At 44.9% G+C, this 15,745-nt stretch overlaps 1 protein-coding gene across 1 annotated transcript in view; it reads left to right on the top strand.

The window, feature by feature from the left end:
* The window catches only part of VIT (vitrin), a 90,375-nt gene that overhangs the window by 51,070 nt on the left and 23,560 nt on the right, over positions 1–15,745 (top strand). The window contains exons 7-10 of the mRNA XM_008575442.1: positions 2,914–2,970; positions 4,380–4,421; positions 10,155–10,199; positions 11,660–11,722. Of these exons, the coding sequence (XP_008573664.1) occupies positions 2,914–2,970; positions 4,380–4,421; positions 10,155–10,199; positions 11,660–11,722 (207 nt within the window). The remainder of the gene's footprint in view (positions 1–2,913; positions 2,971–4,379; positions 4,422–10,154; positions 10,200–11,659; positions 11,723–15,745) is intronic.

Here is a 15,745-nt window from a genome sequence, read left to right as displayed (position 1 = left end):
AGGGTACTCTTAAAAGTTCATGGAAAGATTAGTATTATCTTTCAATTCTATTTTTCCAAGAACTTTTGGAAGTGCCTTTATATTCATTCATCAAATATTTGCTGGATGCTTACTATGTGTCAGGCACTGTTCTGGCACCCTGGGCTACATCAGTTATATTAGTCCATTTTGTGTTGCTATAATAGAAATACCTGAAACTGGGTAATTTATAAGGAAGAGAAGTTTACTTGGCTTACAATTCTGGGACAGCTGCATCTAGCACCGGCCTCAGGCTACTTCTACTCATGGTGGAAAGTGGCAGGCAGCCAGCGGGTACAAGCAGATCACATGGTGAGAGGAAGCAAGAAACAGAGAGAGAAGATGCCAGTGTCCTTTAAACAATCAGCTCTCAGTAATAGAGTGAGAACTCACTAATTACTCCCCCCGCCCCCAGGGAGAGCATTAATCCATTCATGAGGGATCCGCCCCCATGACTCAATGAGTTTCCAGCACTGCCACATTGGGGATCAAATTTCCACATGAGTTTTAGAGGGGACAACACATCCAAACTCCATCATCAGTGAACACATCCCACCAAGATACCCTCAGCAGGTCACTTCAGCCTAAGCTGAGAGGTGTGTAGCCAGACAGGAGATGCCTGCATTTGGGGTCCATGAATCATCTTTGCTCAATAATGAGGCAAAGAGCTGCCTCTCAGACAGGACATAGGAACTTGCAGGGAGTCCATGAAGAGCAGAATCTTGGTAACAGGAAAAGATGCAAGCTCTCCCAGACCACGCAGAGGAGCTGATGCAGGTGGAAGGATACAAGAAGGATTGGGTGGCACACAAAGGCCACATCACAGCCCCATCACTGACCTATGAATGTGCAAACCAAACAGGATGGAAAGGCACAAGTCAAGGCTGGGGGTACGGGAGCAAGATCCAGAGCAATAGAGACTTCTCACAGGGGCAGGAGTGAGGCTAGGCTGTTCTTTATGGGCAAGGCCAAGGACCACAGTGGCACCTCCAGGAACCAGGCAGCTGTAGAGGCTGCATCCCGGAGCCAGAGGGAGCAGTCTGGAGTGCCAGATCCATAGATGTGCTTAAGAAAGAGTTTTGGAAAAGACAGAGAAGCCCTCCAGGCCCAGCTATAGATAGGGTCAGCTGGATCTACCACAGGCTTGGAAAGTGGAGCAGCTGCACCCACCGTTATTTTCCTAGTCAGGTTCATTTCAAGAAGTGCCCTGGCTGCCTCAGCTGAGCTAGCATTGAATGTGCCCACCACAACCCCAGGTAGACCGGGCAGGGAAGAAGAGCACCGCCTAGCGGCAAGGCCTGGCAATGGCTGCCATCAGTCACCTTTCCACTCTTTGTTCCACTGTCGGACCCAGGGCAGCTGAGGGGGTGGGGGGAGTGAAACTTGGGACAGGAAGAGAGGCCGTATCTATCACTGCCTACTCTTTCCCCATGTCATTTCCCTTCTCACCAACATTTCTCTCACATGTTAAAGTTTATACTTCCTTAAGATTTCTGGAGAAGGTTTTTTCCTAAAAATCCAGTCCTACAAATAGTAAGAAAAAGACAAATAATCCAGAAGAAAAATGACCAGCCAAGCCACAGTAGAAGAATGTCCAACAAATATTTTTTAAAAGATGTTGAACTTCACCAGGAATCAAATAAGTGCAAATTAAACAATAAAATGTCCTTGTTCACCAATTCACATTGGAAATTGATAAAACACAGTTCGAGCAAAAAAAAAAAGGGTGAAATGACCCAGAATTTGCACCTACAGGAATATATCCCAAGGTAATTGTCAGCCAAGGGTGAAAAGAAGCATGAACACAGATGTTGATCAGAATAGAAAAATAAATGGAGATGATTTAATTGTCCACCATTAGAAGAATGGTTAGAGAAGTTACTAGACACCTACAAACATTTTGATGAATACGGGTGTTTACCGACAGGAGAAGATTGGCCTGTGGCAGATGGTTCAGTCAGAGAAGCAGACTACAAAACAACATGGGTACCAGTTTCATTTCTGTAATTGTGTGTTGTACATGAAAACGTGTACATAGAAAAAGAGATACAACTCTGTATACCAAAATTGCACACACTAACTGCTGGATACAGGATAAAAGGTGATTGCTTACTATGCACAGTACATAATTTTTAAAAATGAACCTACTTTGAGTTTGTGTCAAATAATTGAAACAAAGGCAAAAGGAGTCAAAAACTGACTGCAGATAGATCCACTTCTAAGAGAAATTGATATTTTTCCATGACCTCTTACGTCTTCCCCTCCATGAAGCTTGGTTCTTTCCTTCAGCTGGCTTTTACATGGCCCTCTTCCCCCAGAAGGGGCTGTGTTTCTCTTTACAGAATCTCCCATCTCCCTCCTCCCTTATAAAACCTTGCTTCAGAGAATTGTCCAATAAATAATGAATGCTGAAGCATATTTGATTCTCTCACAGAGTAATTAAGGATAACCTATTGTGTACCTCTAGAAATGACTGAAAGCTAATGCTATTTGCATCAATACCATGTTAATGCAGTTTAAGCAAATTGCTAAAATGTTAAGTGACATTTCTATTGAAAGACTACTTTAACCTCCCCATGAGCGGCACAGTTGAGGAGAATTATTTTAAGAATAATGAAGTGTAAAGAAATATGGCACTTTAGTAAAAAATACTTACTTTGACAATTGTGAAATACAAGGGTTATTATTACCTGGAATTTTCAGTCAGTGTTTTGAGTTAAATCCTTTTTTTTTTTACCCCCCATTTCAATGCCTCCTCCAAGGCAGGTTCAGACCAACCAAGGACAAAGCTTTACCTTGGTTCTGACTTTAGTAGTGTCTTGCTAGGTCAATCACGGAAAGAATGAGAACATTTCAATTAAAATTCATGCTCTGACCAGTCAAATGTTGTTACAGATCTCTGGTCCACCACCACCTACACAAGTGGCCAAAACAGTCTGGGCGCCAATTCAGGTAAGAACTTGAACTCTTTTCCTAGCTACTGATGAAAGTTAAGCTTGTTTACAAGAAGTTCATATTTCCAAATACTTGCCATTTGATTTAAATTTGGACAAATAGCATTAAACCAGTTAGGCCAACAAAAGATACCACTCAGGGGCCCAACTTGTAAGAAAACTTGTAAGGAAAGTATGAAGACATTAAATATGCAAAGCCTTTACCCAATCTCCATTCCCTTGAAGCCATTTTGTAGAGGTTGTGATAGAAATTCCTAAAAATTCAGTAACCAGGATCTTATAAAACTGAAAAGGGATACTCCTGGGGATTATGCTTGAGGTTCTAGGGTGAAAGAGTGAGGAAAATTTTATCTTCTCCTAGGAAAGGGCACAGCTGACTTTGCTCAGGAACTTCTATAACCCTGAGGGATAGAAACTTGCCCACAAATCGTGGCACCCCAGCCTGCCTCTCCTCAATTCTGCTCCTTAACGGTTGGTCCAAGAACTGGGAATGCAGCTAATTCTCTTCTCTGCAACAGAGATTCTCTTCTTTTCTCTGAGGCCTGCAGAGATTAGAAAGAAAAATTGAGCAAGGTTCGATGTTTTCCACAAACTCTGCTTGCGGCCTGCACCATGAGCTGATAGGCTTGGCAGAAGGCTACCATTCCCTTTGAAGCCGTGGGCACTAGGATCAGAGGCCAGGACCTGCACTGGAGAGGCCTTCAGGTCTTCCTCCTGCTGCGGGATTCCTGTTTGCCCTCCACATGGTAAAAGATTCCTAGAAATCGTAGGTTCTGTTTCATTTTGTTTTGTTTTGAAACGAGATCAGAGCAGGGGTTCCATGGGGGGCTGCCCTGGACAGAACTAGCAGCTTCCAGGAGCTTCATGATTGCCTCTTTGCCAACATACACTCTGTTGTCCTGCAGAAAGGAACTTAAGAATCAGCACTGGGCCGGCCCATGCGCCGCTTGAGAGCGCGGCGGCACTCCCGCCGAGGGTTCAGATCCCATGTGGAGACCGGTTCCCGCTCACTGGCTGAGCGCAGTGCGGGCGCGACACCGAGGGTTGCGATCCTGTTGCCGGTCAGTGAAAAAAGACAGAAAGGAAAAAAAAAAAAAAAAGAATCAGCACACCGGCCTGGGCAAAGACTCTAAGGCCATCTTAGGCCTCAGTGGGCCCACAGGGCCATTCAGGAGCTCAAGCCACAGGGCACACTCTCTCCTTGTCTCCTTGGCCAGGATTTCTGCCTCCTCTGCAACCCTCAAAAGTAAGGCCAGCCACAGAGAATTTAGCTGACTTGCAAGGAAAATTTGAACTAGGGTCACTTTCATCAGGGGACAAAATAAGGGAAGAAAGCAATTTGCTGGTTGTATGTAAATCAGCTACCCTGTGTAATCCCCTGAAGTATCTAAAGGCAGGATTCTTTAGAAGCTGTCCTCCAGAAACCTATCAGAGCAGATGTCGGTCTGGGTAAGCTGCCCGCTGCTTACCAGGCCTGCTCCCTTGGAATTTGCTCTGTGGCACTTGCAAATGCAGACCTCCTCATACAGGCACCGCAGGCCTCTGCAGCTCAACTCCAGGTCACTGGAGTTTGGGGGCATTCCAAGTCATTTTAACCTCAAGAAAATGTCTCTGCTTCATCTGTTCTCACTGTGTCAAAGAAAAAATCTCTGTCAACTCAGATGCCCAAGGGCTCTCATTACTACATGTCCCCTTGAAAGAGTCCCCACCTAAGCACCGTGTGCAACTCACCCTGCCCATCCCTGGACTGGCCTCTGGGATAAAGCACGAATACCCACACACTCCACATGAATCAGACCATGGGGGGGTGCTTGGCAATGATCTCCATCTCTTATCTCTTACTGCCTGACAACCTAAGGAGAGAGAGCCCCATGGCTTGGCCTCCTGAACAGTCCCATGGGCCCGTGGAGGCCTAAGATGGCCTTGGAGTCCTTGTCCTGGCCAGTGTCCTGATTCCTTATTTCAAGGTTTGTTTCGAGGCTGTATTCTGCTGAGTGCATTTGGTCCATTCCCCTTGTCTAACCTCATCATCCTGCACTTCTGCAGCTCTGAGTCTATTTCTTCTCCATTCTGCCTCATGCTCTCGATAATTAAATTGTTTTCTTGACCCACACAGATGTTCTTAGCTCCCTTTTAACCCTCAAATCCTCCCCATTTCTGCTGCTTCTCTCCTCTTCACCATCAGCCCTGCAACTTTGCTCTGAGCACCTCAGACCCTCCCACGAAACTCTCAAAATGTCCTTCCTTGGAGGACTCTCCCAGCAGGAAGGTGCTCAGAGCTAGACTAGTCATGAAACCCCAGAATGCTCCTGCAGGGACAGGAAGCCATCCGCACATCTGAGTGAAGGCAGGTAAGAACACTCAGGGTTCTTAGATAGTCTTCAGCCAGTTCTCACCTCACACACAGTCTTCTGTATCAGGCGTGTCGCCACTTCCTCAGCTATAAAATCATTGGATCATGGAATTGGAAAGAATTGTATAAAGTGCAGCTGGTCCAATCTCCTAAAAACGAATCTCTTATGCAGTGTCAGACAGAGGCTTTTCCCCTACATGGGACAACTTCACGTGGTTGGGAATTTCCCAGCCTCTGCATTTGCAGCACAGCTTTGTCAGACATAACTACCTAGAGCTTCAGCCCATCGCTCCTAATTTAAACCAGTGGTTCTCGAAATGGGGTCTGAGGACCCTGATTTCAGGGATTCTACGAGGTCCTCCCATCCCTAACTACGTGTCTGCATGAGGACAGATTATCTTTATATACTTCAACAAAAACAACATATCACAACAGATTGCAAGAGCTGATGTCAGATTCCAGCTGTCTTCTATTATGACAGACTGATGAAATTTGCTGCTCTTATCACTGAACTCTTTTGTTTCAGAAAACAATTATTTTTCATTAAAAATTGACATTTATGTTAAACTATAATAGCCCTATTATTTTTTAAAATGAGTTAATAGTTAAAAAAAAAAGTTGCTAGTTAATGTTATGTTTCAAATGAAAGAATGCAGTTTTAGTTTCTAAATGATAAAAAGTAATAGCTGTAACCCACACAAGCAGAAGCTATTCGGGGTCTTCAATAATTTTTAAGAACATAAAGAGGCTGAGACTCTTTGAGAGTCTCTCAAATTTGAGACCTTTCAAATATAAGAAACTAGACTTCATGTCCTCTCTTACATCTCATCTTTTCCAGGACAGATTTCTCTAGTCCCTCCAACAGGTCCTTACGTAACTTGGCAGTACACCCTACACTACAGTCTGTTAATGATTCATAGAACAGGCACCCAGAGTAGAACGCAATGCCACAAGGCTTGTGTGCCAGGGAATCACCACTCTCATCCTAAAGACTCTGACTCCACTAAAACATCCCAAGTTCTATTTGGGGGAAGCTCTGTCTCACCATTGGCTCATCTTCTACTGAGCTGGCACTAACTAAAGTGCCCAGGTTTTTTTCTCTTGTACTTTTATAGAGGAAGCAGGTCACCTCAATCCTCTCTATGTGCAATTGAGTTTTGGAATATCCCACATATCTCTATTAAACCCTCCCTTAGTTTAGTCTGTTACAACATTCCTGAGTCTTAATTCTGTCATCTAACGTGTTAACTATCCTTCCAATCTCTGTGTCATCTGCAAAATTGTTAAACATGCCACCTATCATTCCAGTCACTGATAAAAATACATCACATGGGATGGAATCCTGTGAGCCCCAATAAACACCTCTTCTGTGTTTAGATTGAACCATTAGCAGACACAGACAGCTACCTATGGACCTAATAATGTTGTCATCGGGCTCAATATTTCATCCCCTCCTCCACAGGACACCAGATTTATGACCCAGGAGTGACTGCTGCAACCCTCTCCCACATGCCTTCTGCCTACAAAATGCAACTTCACTGCCTCCCCCCATTTAAGCCACCATTCTCACTGTAAGGGAACTGTAATTTAATTTTAAAAAATATTTTTGCACATCCTGTATATCAGACACTGTACTATGTGTTAGAACTGCAAAGATGAATCAAATATTTTCAGATTCTAGAATTCTGCTGCTGGAACTTCTGCCTTCACAGGTTCCACACTCTCCCCCTCCAGGGTCATCAGCCCTGGCCCTGCCTCCTGCACAGCAGGCCCCCAATGCAAGTCCCCTCCACTCCTACCAGGGCGCTCTGAGTCAGGGCAGGCTCCTCCCGCTGTATTCCCAGGGGAAGGTGGGGGTGTAGGGTTCCTGATAATTCAAGTTAGAACCAGGTGACTTTTCCTTAGAAACATCCTTGTGCTGGTTGGCTTCATGGCACCATGAGTTCTGCTTGAGTCACATAAGCTTCACCGACCTGGAAAAATAACCTGTGGAGTTAATGTTATTTCTATGAGAAAAGGTGCCAGGTTCCAAACAAACATCCCACACTGAGCCTTGGAGGTTTACCCACTTATAAACCTGGGACTGTCAATGCTTCCCCAGTGCGACGGCTCATAGCCAGGACCTCAGACTGTCCTCAGCCTTCTCTGAAAGTCCCCATGTGATGGGCTGCTGGCACGGCTGTCTCAGTACTTCCCATTTCATACAGCAAGAGGAAGCCCTCTGGGGGACATGTGCAGCCCCTGGGACATGAAGCCAGGTGAAGGGAAGGAAAGCCCTGAGATTCCCCTAGCTCCGGAGGCCTGCTGCCTTTCAGACTGCCACTTCCTCCTGAAAACTGCATGCCAGGGGAGTCACTAGGGAGAAACCAGGGAGCCGAAGGGCCACCTGGGCTTCTTTCCCGCAAAACTTTAGAGCCAGCCCCAAGGGCTGTGGATTGCAGCTCCCGCTTGGGTCCCATGCTGGTGACTTGCAGATGTACAGGGGAACGGAAGGAGCTGTAACCAGTACAAAGATCATGGCTGAAGTCTTAGGAACAGGGATGGTTCCAGGCCCTTTTGAAGACTTAGCTATATTAGGGTGAGTTACAGGTGGCTGTGCCAGGCCTGGCTCTTCAGTGGCCTAATCGAGTGCCCTGAGACTCTGAAGTGACAGTGACTCCTCCTCATGTGTAGGCCCTGGAGCCTTCCTGCCTGGGCTTAAAGTTCAGCTCTGCCACTCCCCGTGCATCAGTTCCTTCACCTGAAAAACAGGGTCAGACTTGTTCCTCACTCACAGGGTTATTCTGACTCGATTACTGGTAAAGTGCTTAGTCAGTGCCTGACACTGACCAAGCTAATAAATGTTAATGGCTTCTACATTTTTACCATGGAAATCATTCAGAACCAACACTTCTCTTAGACCTCACTGTTTCTATGAGAGGACCAAGCAAGGATTGTCACAAAAATAACTCCTTGCTTTCTAAGAGTGACTTATACTTTCCAGGGTGGTTTTGTACACATTTACTTCCTCTGAGTCTCCTCCAGGTGAGGCAGGCAGGACAGGGCTTATGACCTCAGATTTTCACAGGAGAAAACTGTAGATGAACCCTAGAGAAGGGAGGTGAGACCCCAGGCCGCCAGCTAGTAGGAACAGGATGGGTCTTCTGACTTCTTTTTTCCCCATATCACCCCATTCCTCCTTGAAGCCAGGACACAAATGTTCTCACAATTTACTTCTCGTTACTACCAAGTCCAAAAAACACCAAGTCTCAGCTGTTCAAATATTTTTCAGCCTTTAGCTTTTGGATGAATGTAGTTTGGTTCAAACTTGTACCCCAAATAATTAAAGTGTCATTAATAGAAGGACAGGCGTCCAGGAAAGGAGGAAGAGGCTTGGAAATCCCTGATGCCAGGGTACTCTTTATTTCCTGCTGAAGAAACAGAGCACCCAGCATTCTAATCTTCATGACATTCGAGAGTGCTTGGACAAAAACTGAGAAGCCACCAGCATGTTTTTGGGGGGAAGAGCAAAGTGCTTGTCTTCACCAGTAGGTGGCGATAGAGTAATAAGGCTAAAGAAGCAGAATGTTTAAACATAAATCATAAATATTTTGAACGTGGAAACCATCTCACCCAATCTGCTGTTATTTACAAAGAAATAACATAGGCTCACAGAGGGTACAAGACTTGTCCAAAGTCACACACCTGGTTAATGGCTGAACTAGATTAAACTCAGTTCTCACCATTAAACCAGAATGTGCAAGAGCACAGATTGCTTTTCAAAATTGCCTGGCATCTTAATCACATAAAGAAAAATACCACTTATTTTCAGTGTGTTAACAATTCCAGCTGGGAGCCAAGCTGATAGCCTTTAAGAAATAAAACAGTTGGTCCTGCTGTCAACCTTCTGAGCTAAGAGAGGGACAGAAGGACGGAGGGATGTGGAAGAGAGGGAGAGAGAAAAGTAAACAGTAATTTTTGTGTCCTTATGAGGCTTCCTAATGTGTTTGTGCTGCCTCTGAGCCCCTCACAGCATGATTCCCCAAAACAGATCAGGGATTATGAGTAAGACTCTCCCCCTCCTCACCACCTCTTCCACTGTATCAGCACCAGTTTGGGGTGAAGGGCGTTAAATGTCTTACTGCACATAGAATCCAGGCGCCACTTTGCTTCACTCTGCTCAAGGCACACCATGAGAAGTGGAACCTCAGCAAACGGGTGGATTGCCTGCTCCCTGAAGAGTCCACATTTGTTCTAAGTAGTTCCAAGGAAGAGAATTCAAACACACAGGTGGGACAAATGTTCCTAGAATGGTATTAGGCACATACTGAATGCTTAATAAATGTGGATGGATGGATAGATAGGTGGATGGAGAAAGATTTAGGGCAAAAGATTTCAGATAGAAATGAAATTTTTTCCCCACAGTCTCAATAGTTCAAGAAGAAATGCACTACTTTGGTTGACTATGTAATGAGTTCCCTGTCCCTGGAGGTATTCAAGCACCAGCCAGTCACTCAGTTGGCAGGAATGTTGTACAGGCAGTTTGGGAAGTGGTTTGGACTATATGAACTTTCGGGTCATTTTGAATCCAGGATTCTTATTATTCCATGATTCTTAGTGCACAGTGAAAGAAAGTAACAGGCAAAGATGTTTATGCCTCTGTCTTTAAGAGATTTAGATGCGACAATCACACCAAATTCAGGTTGCTTCCTCCAAAATTCTGGTCCCATGCTTCTTTACTGAACTTTCTGCCACAACTGGGAAACCTTCCCATCCTGGCAGTTCCCTTGAGAACTTCCACTAGTTTGGTTTAAGTAACAAGTTTTTTTCTTTTTAACTTTGAAAATCAGGAGAAATGGACTTGTGGAGACCCGGATCGGTCCTTTTAGATGCAGGTAATTATACAGCTCAACCTCCTGGCCACGACTACATCAAGATGCATAGGATTACAAACTGGGAGAGTCTGTAATCCAGCTGGTGGCACAAGAGGCTGAGCTCAGCTGGAGCCGCCTCTGCACAGGATTCCACCTCTAAATTAGGGTCCTGCGAAGGGCACTTTTTAGCTTCCCTAGAGAGGCCTGGGGTAAGACTTAACACTGGATAACAAAAAGGGGAAAGGAAACGTGAAGAGAAAAAGCCAGAAGGGAGTTAATTCTCCAGCCCCAAAATGGGTTGAGACCCTCACTCCGTCGGGCAGCACACTTCGACTTCCTCTCTTTCCCCTTCCTTCTTTGCAAAACGGTGTTCGGGTTTTCCCCTCACACGAGTGGGTCGTGTTCGCTGTTCACAGCATTAAATGCTTGAAACTCCAACAAACAAGGCCTCCCAGCTCTTAGTACGAGGGAGGACTTTACTGGTGGGGGAGACGGAGGTACTCGGCCTGTGGACTTGCACTGTCCCCTACCTGCGACGTGGGGCCTTGGGGCGTTGCCCTGAGAGGCTCCTGGCTGAGAAATACTGTTAGACACCCAAAGTGAATCGTTAACATGATGTGAGGAAGTGGGATGAGCTAGCTGGCCTCACGTGAAGATGAAAGAATGTGCTTTGCAAACTGGAAAAAATAACAAGCCAGTAGAAAACTCGCTGCGGCCAAGAGCAAGCGGAGACCCCCGAACGTCCCTCCAGCGCCCAGGACTCCGGAACTTCCGGGCAGCCTCAAAACGGGAGACTCACTTCCGGTCCTGCGAGTTGGTTCTGCCTGAGAAAGCCGTTGTCTGACCAGGTCTAAAACGATTCGCATGTATTGTCTGTATTTTCTTAAACGGTGTATTTGTGACCTGGGCTCCCGGGTGCATGGCTCTTTAGAACTACCGGCCCTGCTGCAGGCTCACCGACACTGTCCCAGCGGGGGAGCCGTGCATTCCAGACCCTCTTAGCTGAGCTGCTTTTCTACAGTCAACTCTCACTGGATGGCCTCCTTGTCGTGTCTTACTCATCTTTATCCATTGCGTCAATCACCGAGGGTTGACAGAGGACCTACATGTGCTGGGCACAGTGAAGGCTTATAGGATGAGTGAGACACATAGCTTGTCCTTAACATTTTTATAATTTTACAGAGGGATAATTTCCACTGGCAAAGTGTTTAATGCTTTTAGATAAAGAAACTAAGGCTCAGATAGAATAAGTTAATGGGAAAAGAACTCAAGTCTCCTGATTTCAAATACCCCATGAGCACTTAGCAGAATCAGTAAATATTGATTTATTCTTATGTTTCCCAGGATGGGGTGGTGTGGAGGAGAGCACAGTAAGCCAAGCCCCAAGCTGGGTGTGAATATCCATTATGTCCCCTTCCCTGGGTTAAGGCCAGATGCTTCCTGTGCTTGTAAGTCACCAAAAGTTTTACTGCTTTTTCCAGGATTTGTTCCAAAAGAAGAATTAAGCACACAGTCTTTGGAGCCAGTATCCCAGGGAGATCCAAGTAAGTTAATTGACAACTAGAAACCTCTGGTGGCTTTGACATCTGATCTGCTCTCTCTCGTCTCTACCCACTCACTCCCACCCAAACCCGCTTCTCTCCTATCATGGATATGTTTATCTCCTCTCTTCTGTCACTTTGTTCTAAGAGGAAAGGGGAGCTTTTGAAGGATTTCAACTGTCTGTGTATGTGAGGGAGGGAGGATCAGACTTTTTAAACATCACTATGGCAACAGGGTGAAGAATGGGATGGAACGGGGAGACAAGGATGGATGAAAGGAGACAGGCAGGTCAGCGGGGGCAGTGATCTAGTGGGGATGATGGTGGCCAGAGCTCGCAGTGGGAAGTGCAAATGGCCAGATTCAAGAGATATAGAGAAGGACAAACCTATAGGGTTGGAGGTGGAGATGTGAGAGAGGGAGCAGTTAAAGATGATTTGAGCTACTGGGTAAATAGTGCTGCAGTGAGAAACACTGGGGATGAAGCAAGTTGGGGACAGGGAGACTGTTTATGTCCATCATCTGCTGTGGGACATTTGGTCTAGCACAGAGATGGCTATCCAGACTGACATTCAGAAGGAACAGATCAGTCAGAATTTAGAGTTTGAAGGTGATGAGCTATCATTTGAAACAGGGGCTTTGAGAACAGAAAATGTGACCTAGGGACATAGAATAGAGTAAGAAGAAACAGAGGACTTAAACCTGAAGAACCACAGGTTTAAATGGAGGAGAAGCCACCTGAGGATATCAGAAAGGAGGGACAAGAGAGATAGAGGAAAATAAGAATGGTATAGTGTCCTTCAAGGTATGAAAAGAAAGCACTTGCAAATTCCCCTAGAAAGTCACCACAAGTCAGCCACCAGTGGGCTGAGAATCTCAATTTGGCAGCATATGAGAATCACCTGAAGACATTTCTTAAATTAAAGATGCTACTTCCTGCCTCATACCTACTGTATCAGACTCTCCCTAGACCTTGCTCCTCAAAGTGTGGTCTGAGGACTGGCAGCATCAGCACCGAGTGGGAGCTTGTTAGAAATACAGAGTCTCAGGACCCACCCCAGACCTACAGATTCTATAAGTGATATCTACAGGTGATTCTTTGGCTCCTCAAAGTGTGGTCTGAGGACTGGCAGCATCAGCACCACGTGGGAGCTTGTTAGAAATAGAGTCTCAGGACCCACCCCAGACCTACAGATTCTATAAGTGATATCTACAGGTGATTCTTTTTCACGTTAACCCTTGAGAAGCACTGCCCACAGTGATTCCCAGGCATCTCTATTTGCAGAAGCTGCATAAGCAGCTCTGATATGTACATGATTCTAATATGCATCCAGAGTAGACCTGATGTATTGGACAACAACACAAGCATTAATCTATAAAAAAAATTAATCTATAAAAATATATTAATCTATACCATGTTGAAAACCAAAACAATTAAGACAATTGGTAGATTGATTCCCATAGCCACTATTTCTTACTTTTTCTTCTTCATCCTCCAGCCTCTGTCCTCCTCTGTGACTGTAATAAATCTCTCATGAGGAACATTTTATAACCCAGTTCTACCCATTAGTATTGATGTTGTCATCTTCAGATGAGTATGTTTTCATCTCAATATGGGAAAGCCACCAGGTCTCAGTAAGCAAATGCCCTGAACTGGAACCAGTCATTTAATGCATTTTGGGAAAGGGGGAGCAAAAGTGACCCCGATATCAGCCATCAGGTTAGCGACTGAAAAGAACTAAGCAGAGAAACATCTTATCTTCTTAAATCCCCCCTATGAAATGAACGCATCAATCCTGAACACAGTTCAAGATGTAGGAAATAAGGAGGGAAAACTGTCTGTGAGGAACCAAAATAGATGCTACAAAATCCATGTACTTTATTCATTTAAAAAGAAAATCCCCTTTGGTCCTTCCTCTAAGGAACAGTTACTCAAAAAAATATTTTATTTTAAAAGGCATATTGAACTAATCTGCTGACATCTGGAAGGAAAACCTCACCTAAGGAGTACTTCTCAAACTTTACTGTGCACAGGAATCACCTGGGGATCTTGTTAAAAAATGCAGATCTGATTCTATAGGTTTGGATGGAGCCTGAGAGTCAGGATTTCTAGCAAACCATGGGTGCTGGTGGGTGGCAAGCCCTAAAGAACACCACTGCCACCTGCTGGCAACAATTCACATTGCAAGCCTAGACCCAGGAAAAAAATGATCTGGCCTATTTGGGAACAACATGACAAGCCCTATAGCAGTTCGGCTTCCTTTCTGCTTTATCCCAGGTTTTAGTGGCATCGTTAAGCTCCACTTCTGGATTTTATTTGCTTCTTCCAATCTTCATCTCATGGGTCATGCTTGGGTATAGGCAGTCTAGGGACAGCGAAGGACAGGGGAAGCCAACTGAACAGGAAAAATTGGTAGGCACTGAACGTCAGGCAGACAGAAGGTAAAAGCTTTGGGGATCTGCTAATGAGCTGAGGCACAAACCAGTGCCCTGGTTCTAGGCAAAGTCAGCCAGACCCATAGAGGTGCTTGTCATCTCCTACTTTTTCTCTGATTGGTTGCCGTGTACCACTGCAGGATAGTAATGCACATTCTCAGGACTTTTCTCCTTAAGCTGACAATTCTGCAGTATCATTCATCAATAAATATTTCTCATCAGTTCTTCTACTTAAAACTTTGTCAACTTGTGTCCATTCATTGCTTCCATTAAAAAAACAGAAAAGCAGCAGCAACCCCCACCCCCACGCCCACGCCACCTATGGAGCTTTTCCTGGAGAATGGGAAGGTTCCAGTCCCATCGAAGCAATGCAATGTAGAGAACATGGCCAGTTGATTGTGCACAGTTTAGAGAAAGGCAGGCTTGTCTGGGCAGCTGCTCCCCCACCCATAAGGGTCAGTACTGGCCCTGTGCCTTCTTGGACACTCCAGCCCAGGAATTCCTAACTTTACTGTCTCTTTTATTCTCCATGGAACTCTGTTTTGGAATATTTTTGTCTCCCAAATTGCAGGTGTTAAATAATTTATTCTTTATTTTTTTATTAATCAAAGAGTTGTATAGTTCCCAATAAGGACCTCAGTTCCATGCTGAATAATCAGTTTTACCATACTGAAATAATATTTTAGTTGAGAGCAAAGAAAACACTAATTTCCATTAGCCTGTGTGGCTTTCACTAATTCCTATTAGCATTTGAATGGTTGAAAATAGCTTGCTGACCCACCAGTCTCGCCACCTCTATCTTAACCTCCATATATTCAGAGGTCCAGAGATCCTAAGTCCTTATCACAACAAAGAGAAACAAAAAAATCTAAGACAGCTGCATACAAGTGCTAACATCCTGCAGATACGAGTGTATGTGGATAATTTCTTGAGATGCCTTACCCAGGGAAGTGAAGAAAAAGATTGGTATTAATTTCCTATTCTACAAGTCCTGCCCTCCCTCAGCATTGGCTCTGCAGATTTTTTCACACCTTACAAATACCTAACACATATTTCTAAAAAGTTAGGATGATAGTAAAAGGCCACAAGCTCTTGAGATTCAGTCCTGATGAATTCCCATATCTGCAGGTCTGCATTTATATGGTGTGAGCCTGGGCAACTATTCTGAGGGCCTTTCCAAGCTTCACTGGGGTGTCACTGTTTCTGAAGTCTATAATTGTGGCTGGCACATAGAATTCTAGAACACTTATGGGAATAAGCACTAACCCAAGTGTCCAGGATCTTGGTGCTCAGGGAAACTCTGTCAGGGTATAAATAAGTGGGTATTCCATGCATCTTACTACCTCTTTTTCACATTCTTTTCATTGGCATCCCAGGGGGCTCTGGTGGAGAGTGAGAGGACGTTCAGTTGAATGCAGTGGGAGATCATCAGAATAACAGTCTTTTTCCTTCCTCAGACTGCAAACACTACCTCTTTTTCACATTCTTTTCATTGGCATCCCAGGGGGCTCTGGTGGAGAGTGAGAGGACATTCAGTTGAATGCAGTGGGAGATCATCAGAATAACAGTCTTTTTCCTTCCTCAGACTGCAA

Source organism: Galeopterus variegatus, unplaced genomic scaffold, assembly GCF_000696425.1.
Source record: "Galeopterus variegatus unplaced genomic scaffold, G_variegatus-3.0.2 Scaffold1188, whole genome shotgun sequence".
Taxonomy (NCBI): Eukaryota; Metazoa; Chordata; class Mammalia; order Dermoptera; family Cynocephalidae; genus Galeopterus; species Galeopterus variegatus.
Note: the sequence above shows the minus strand (reverse complement) of the source record. Positions and strands in the feature narration are given on the sequence as shown.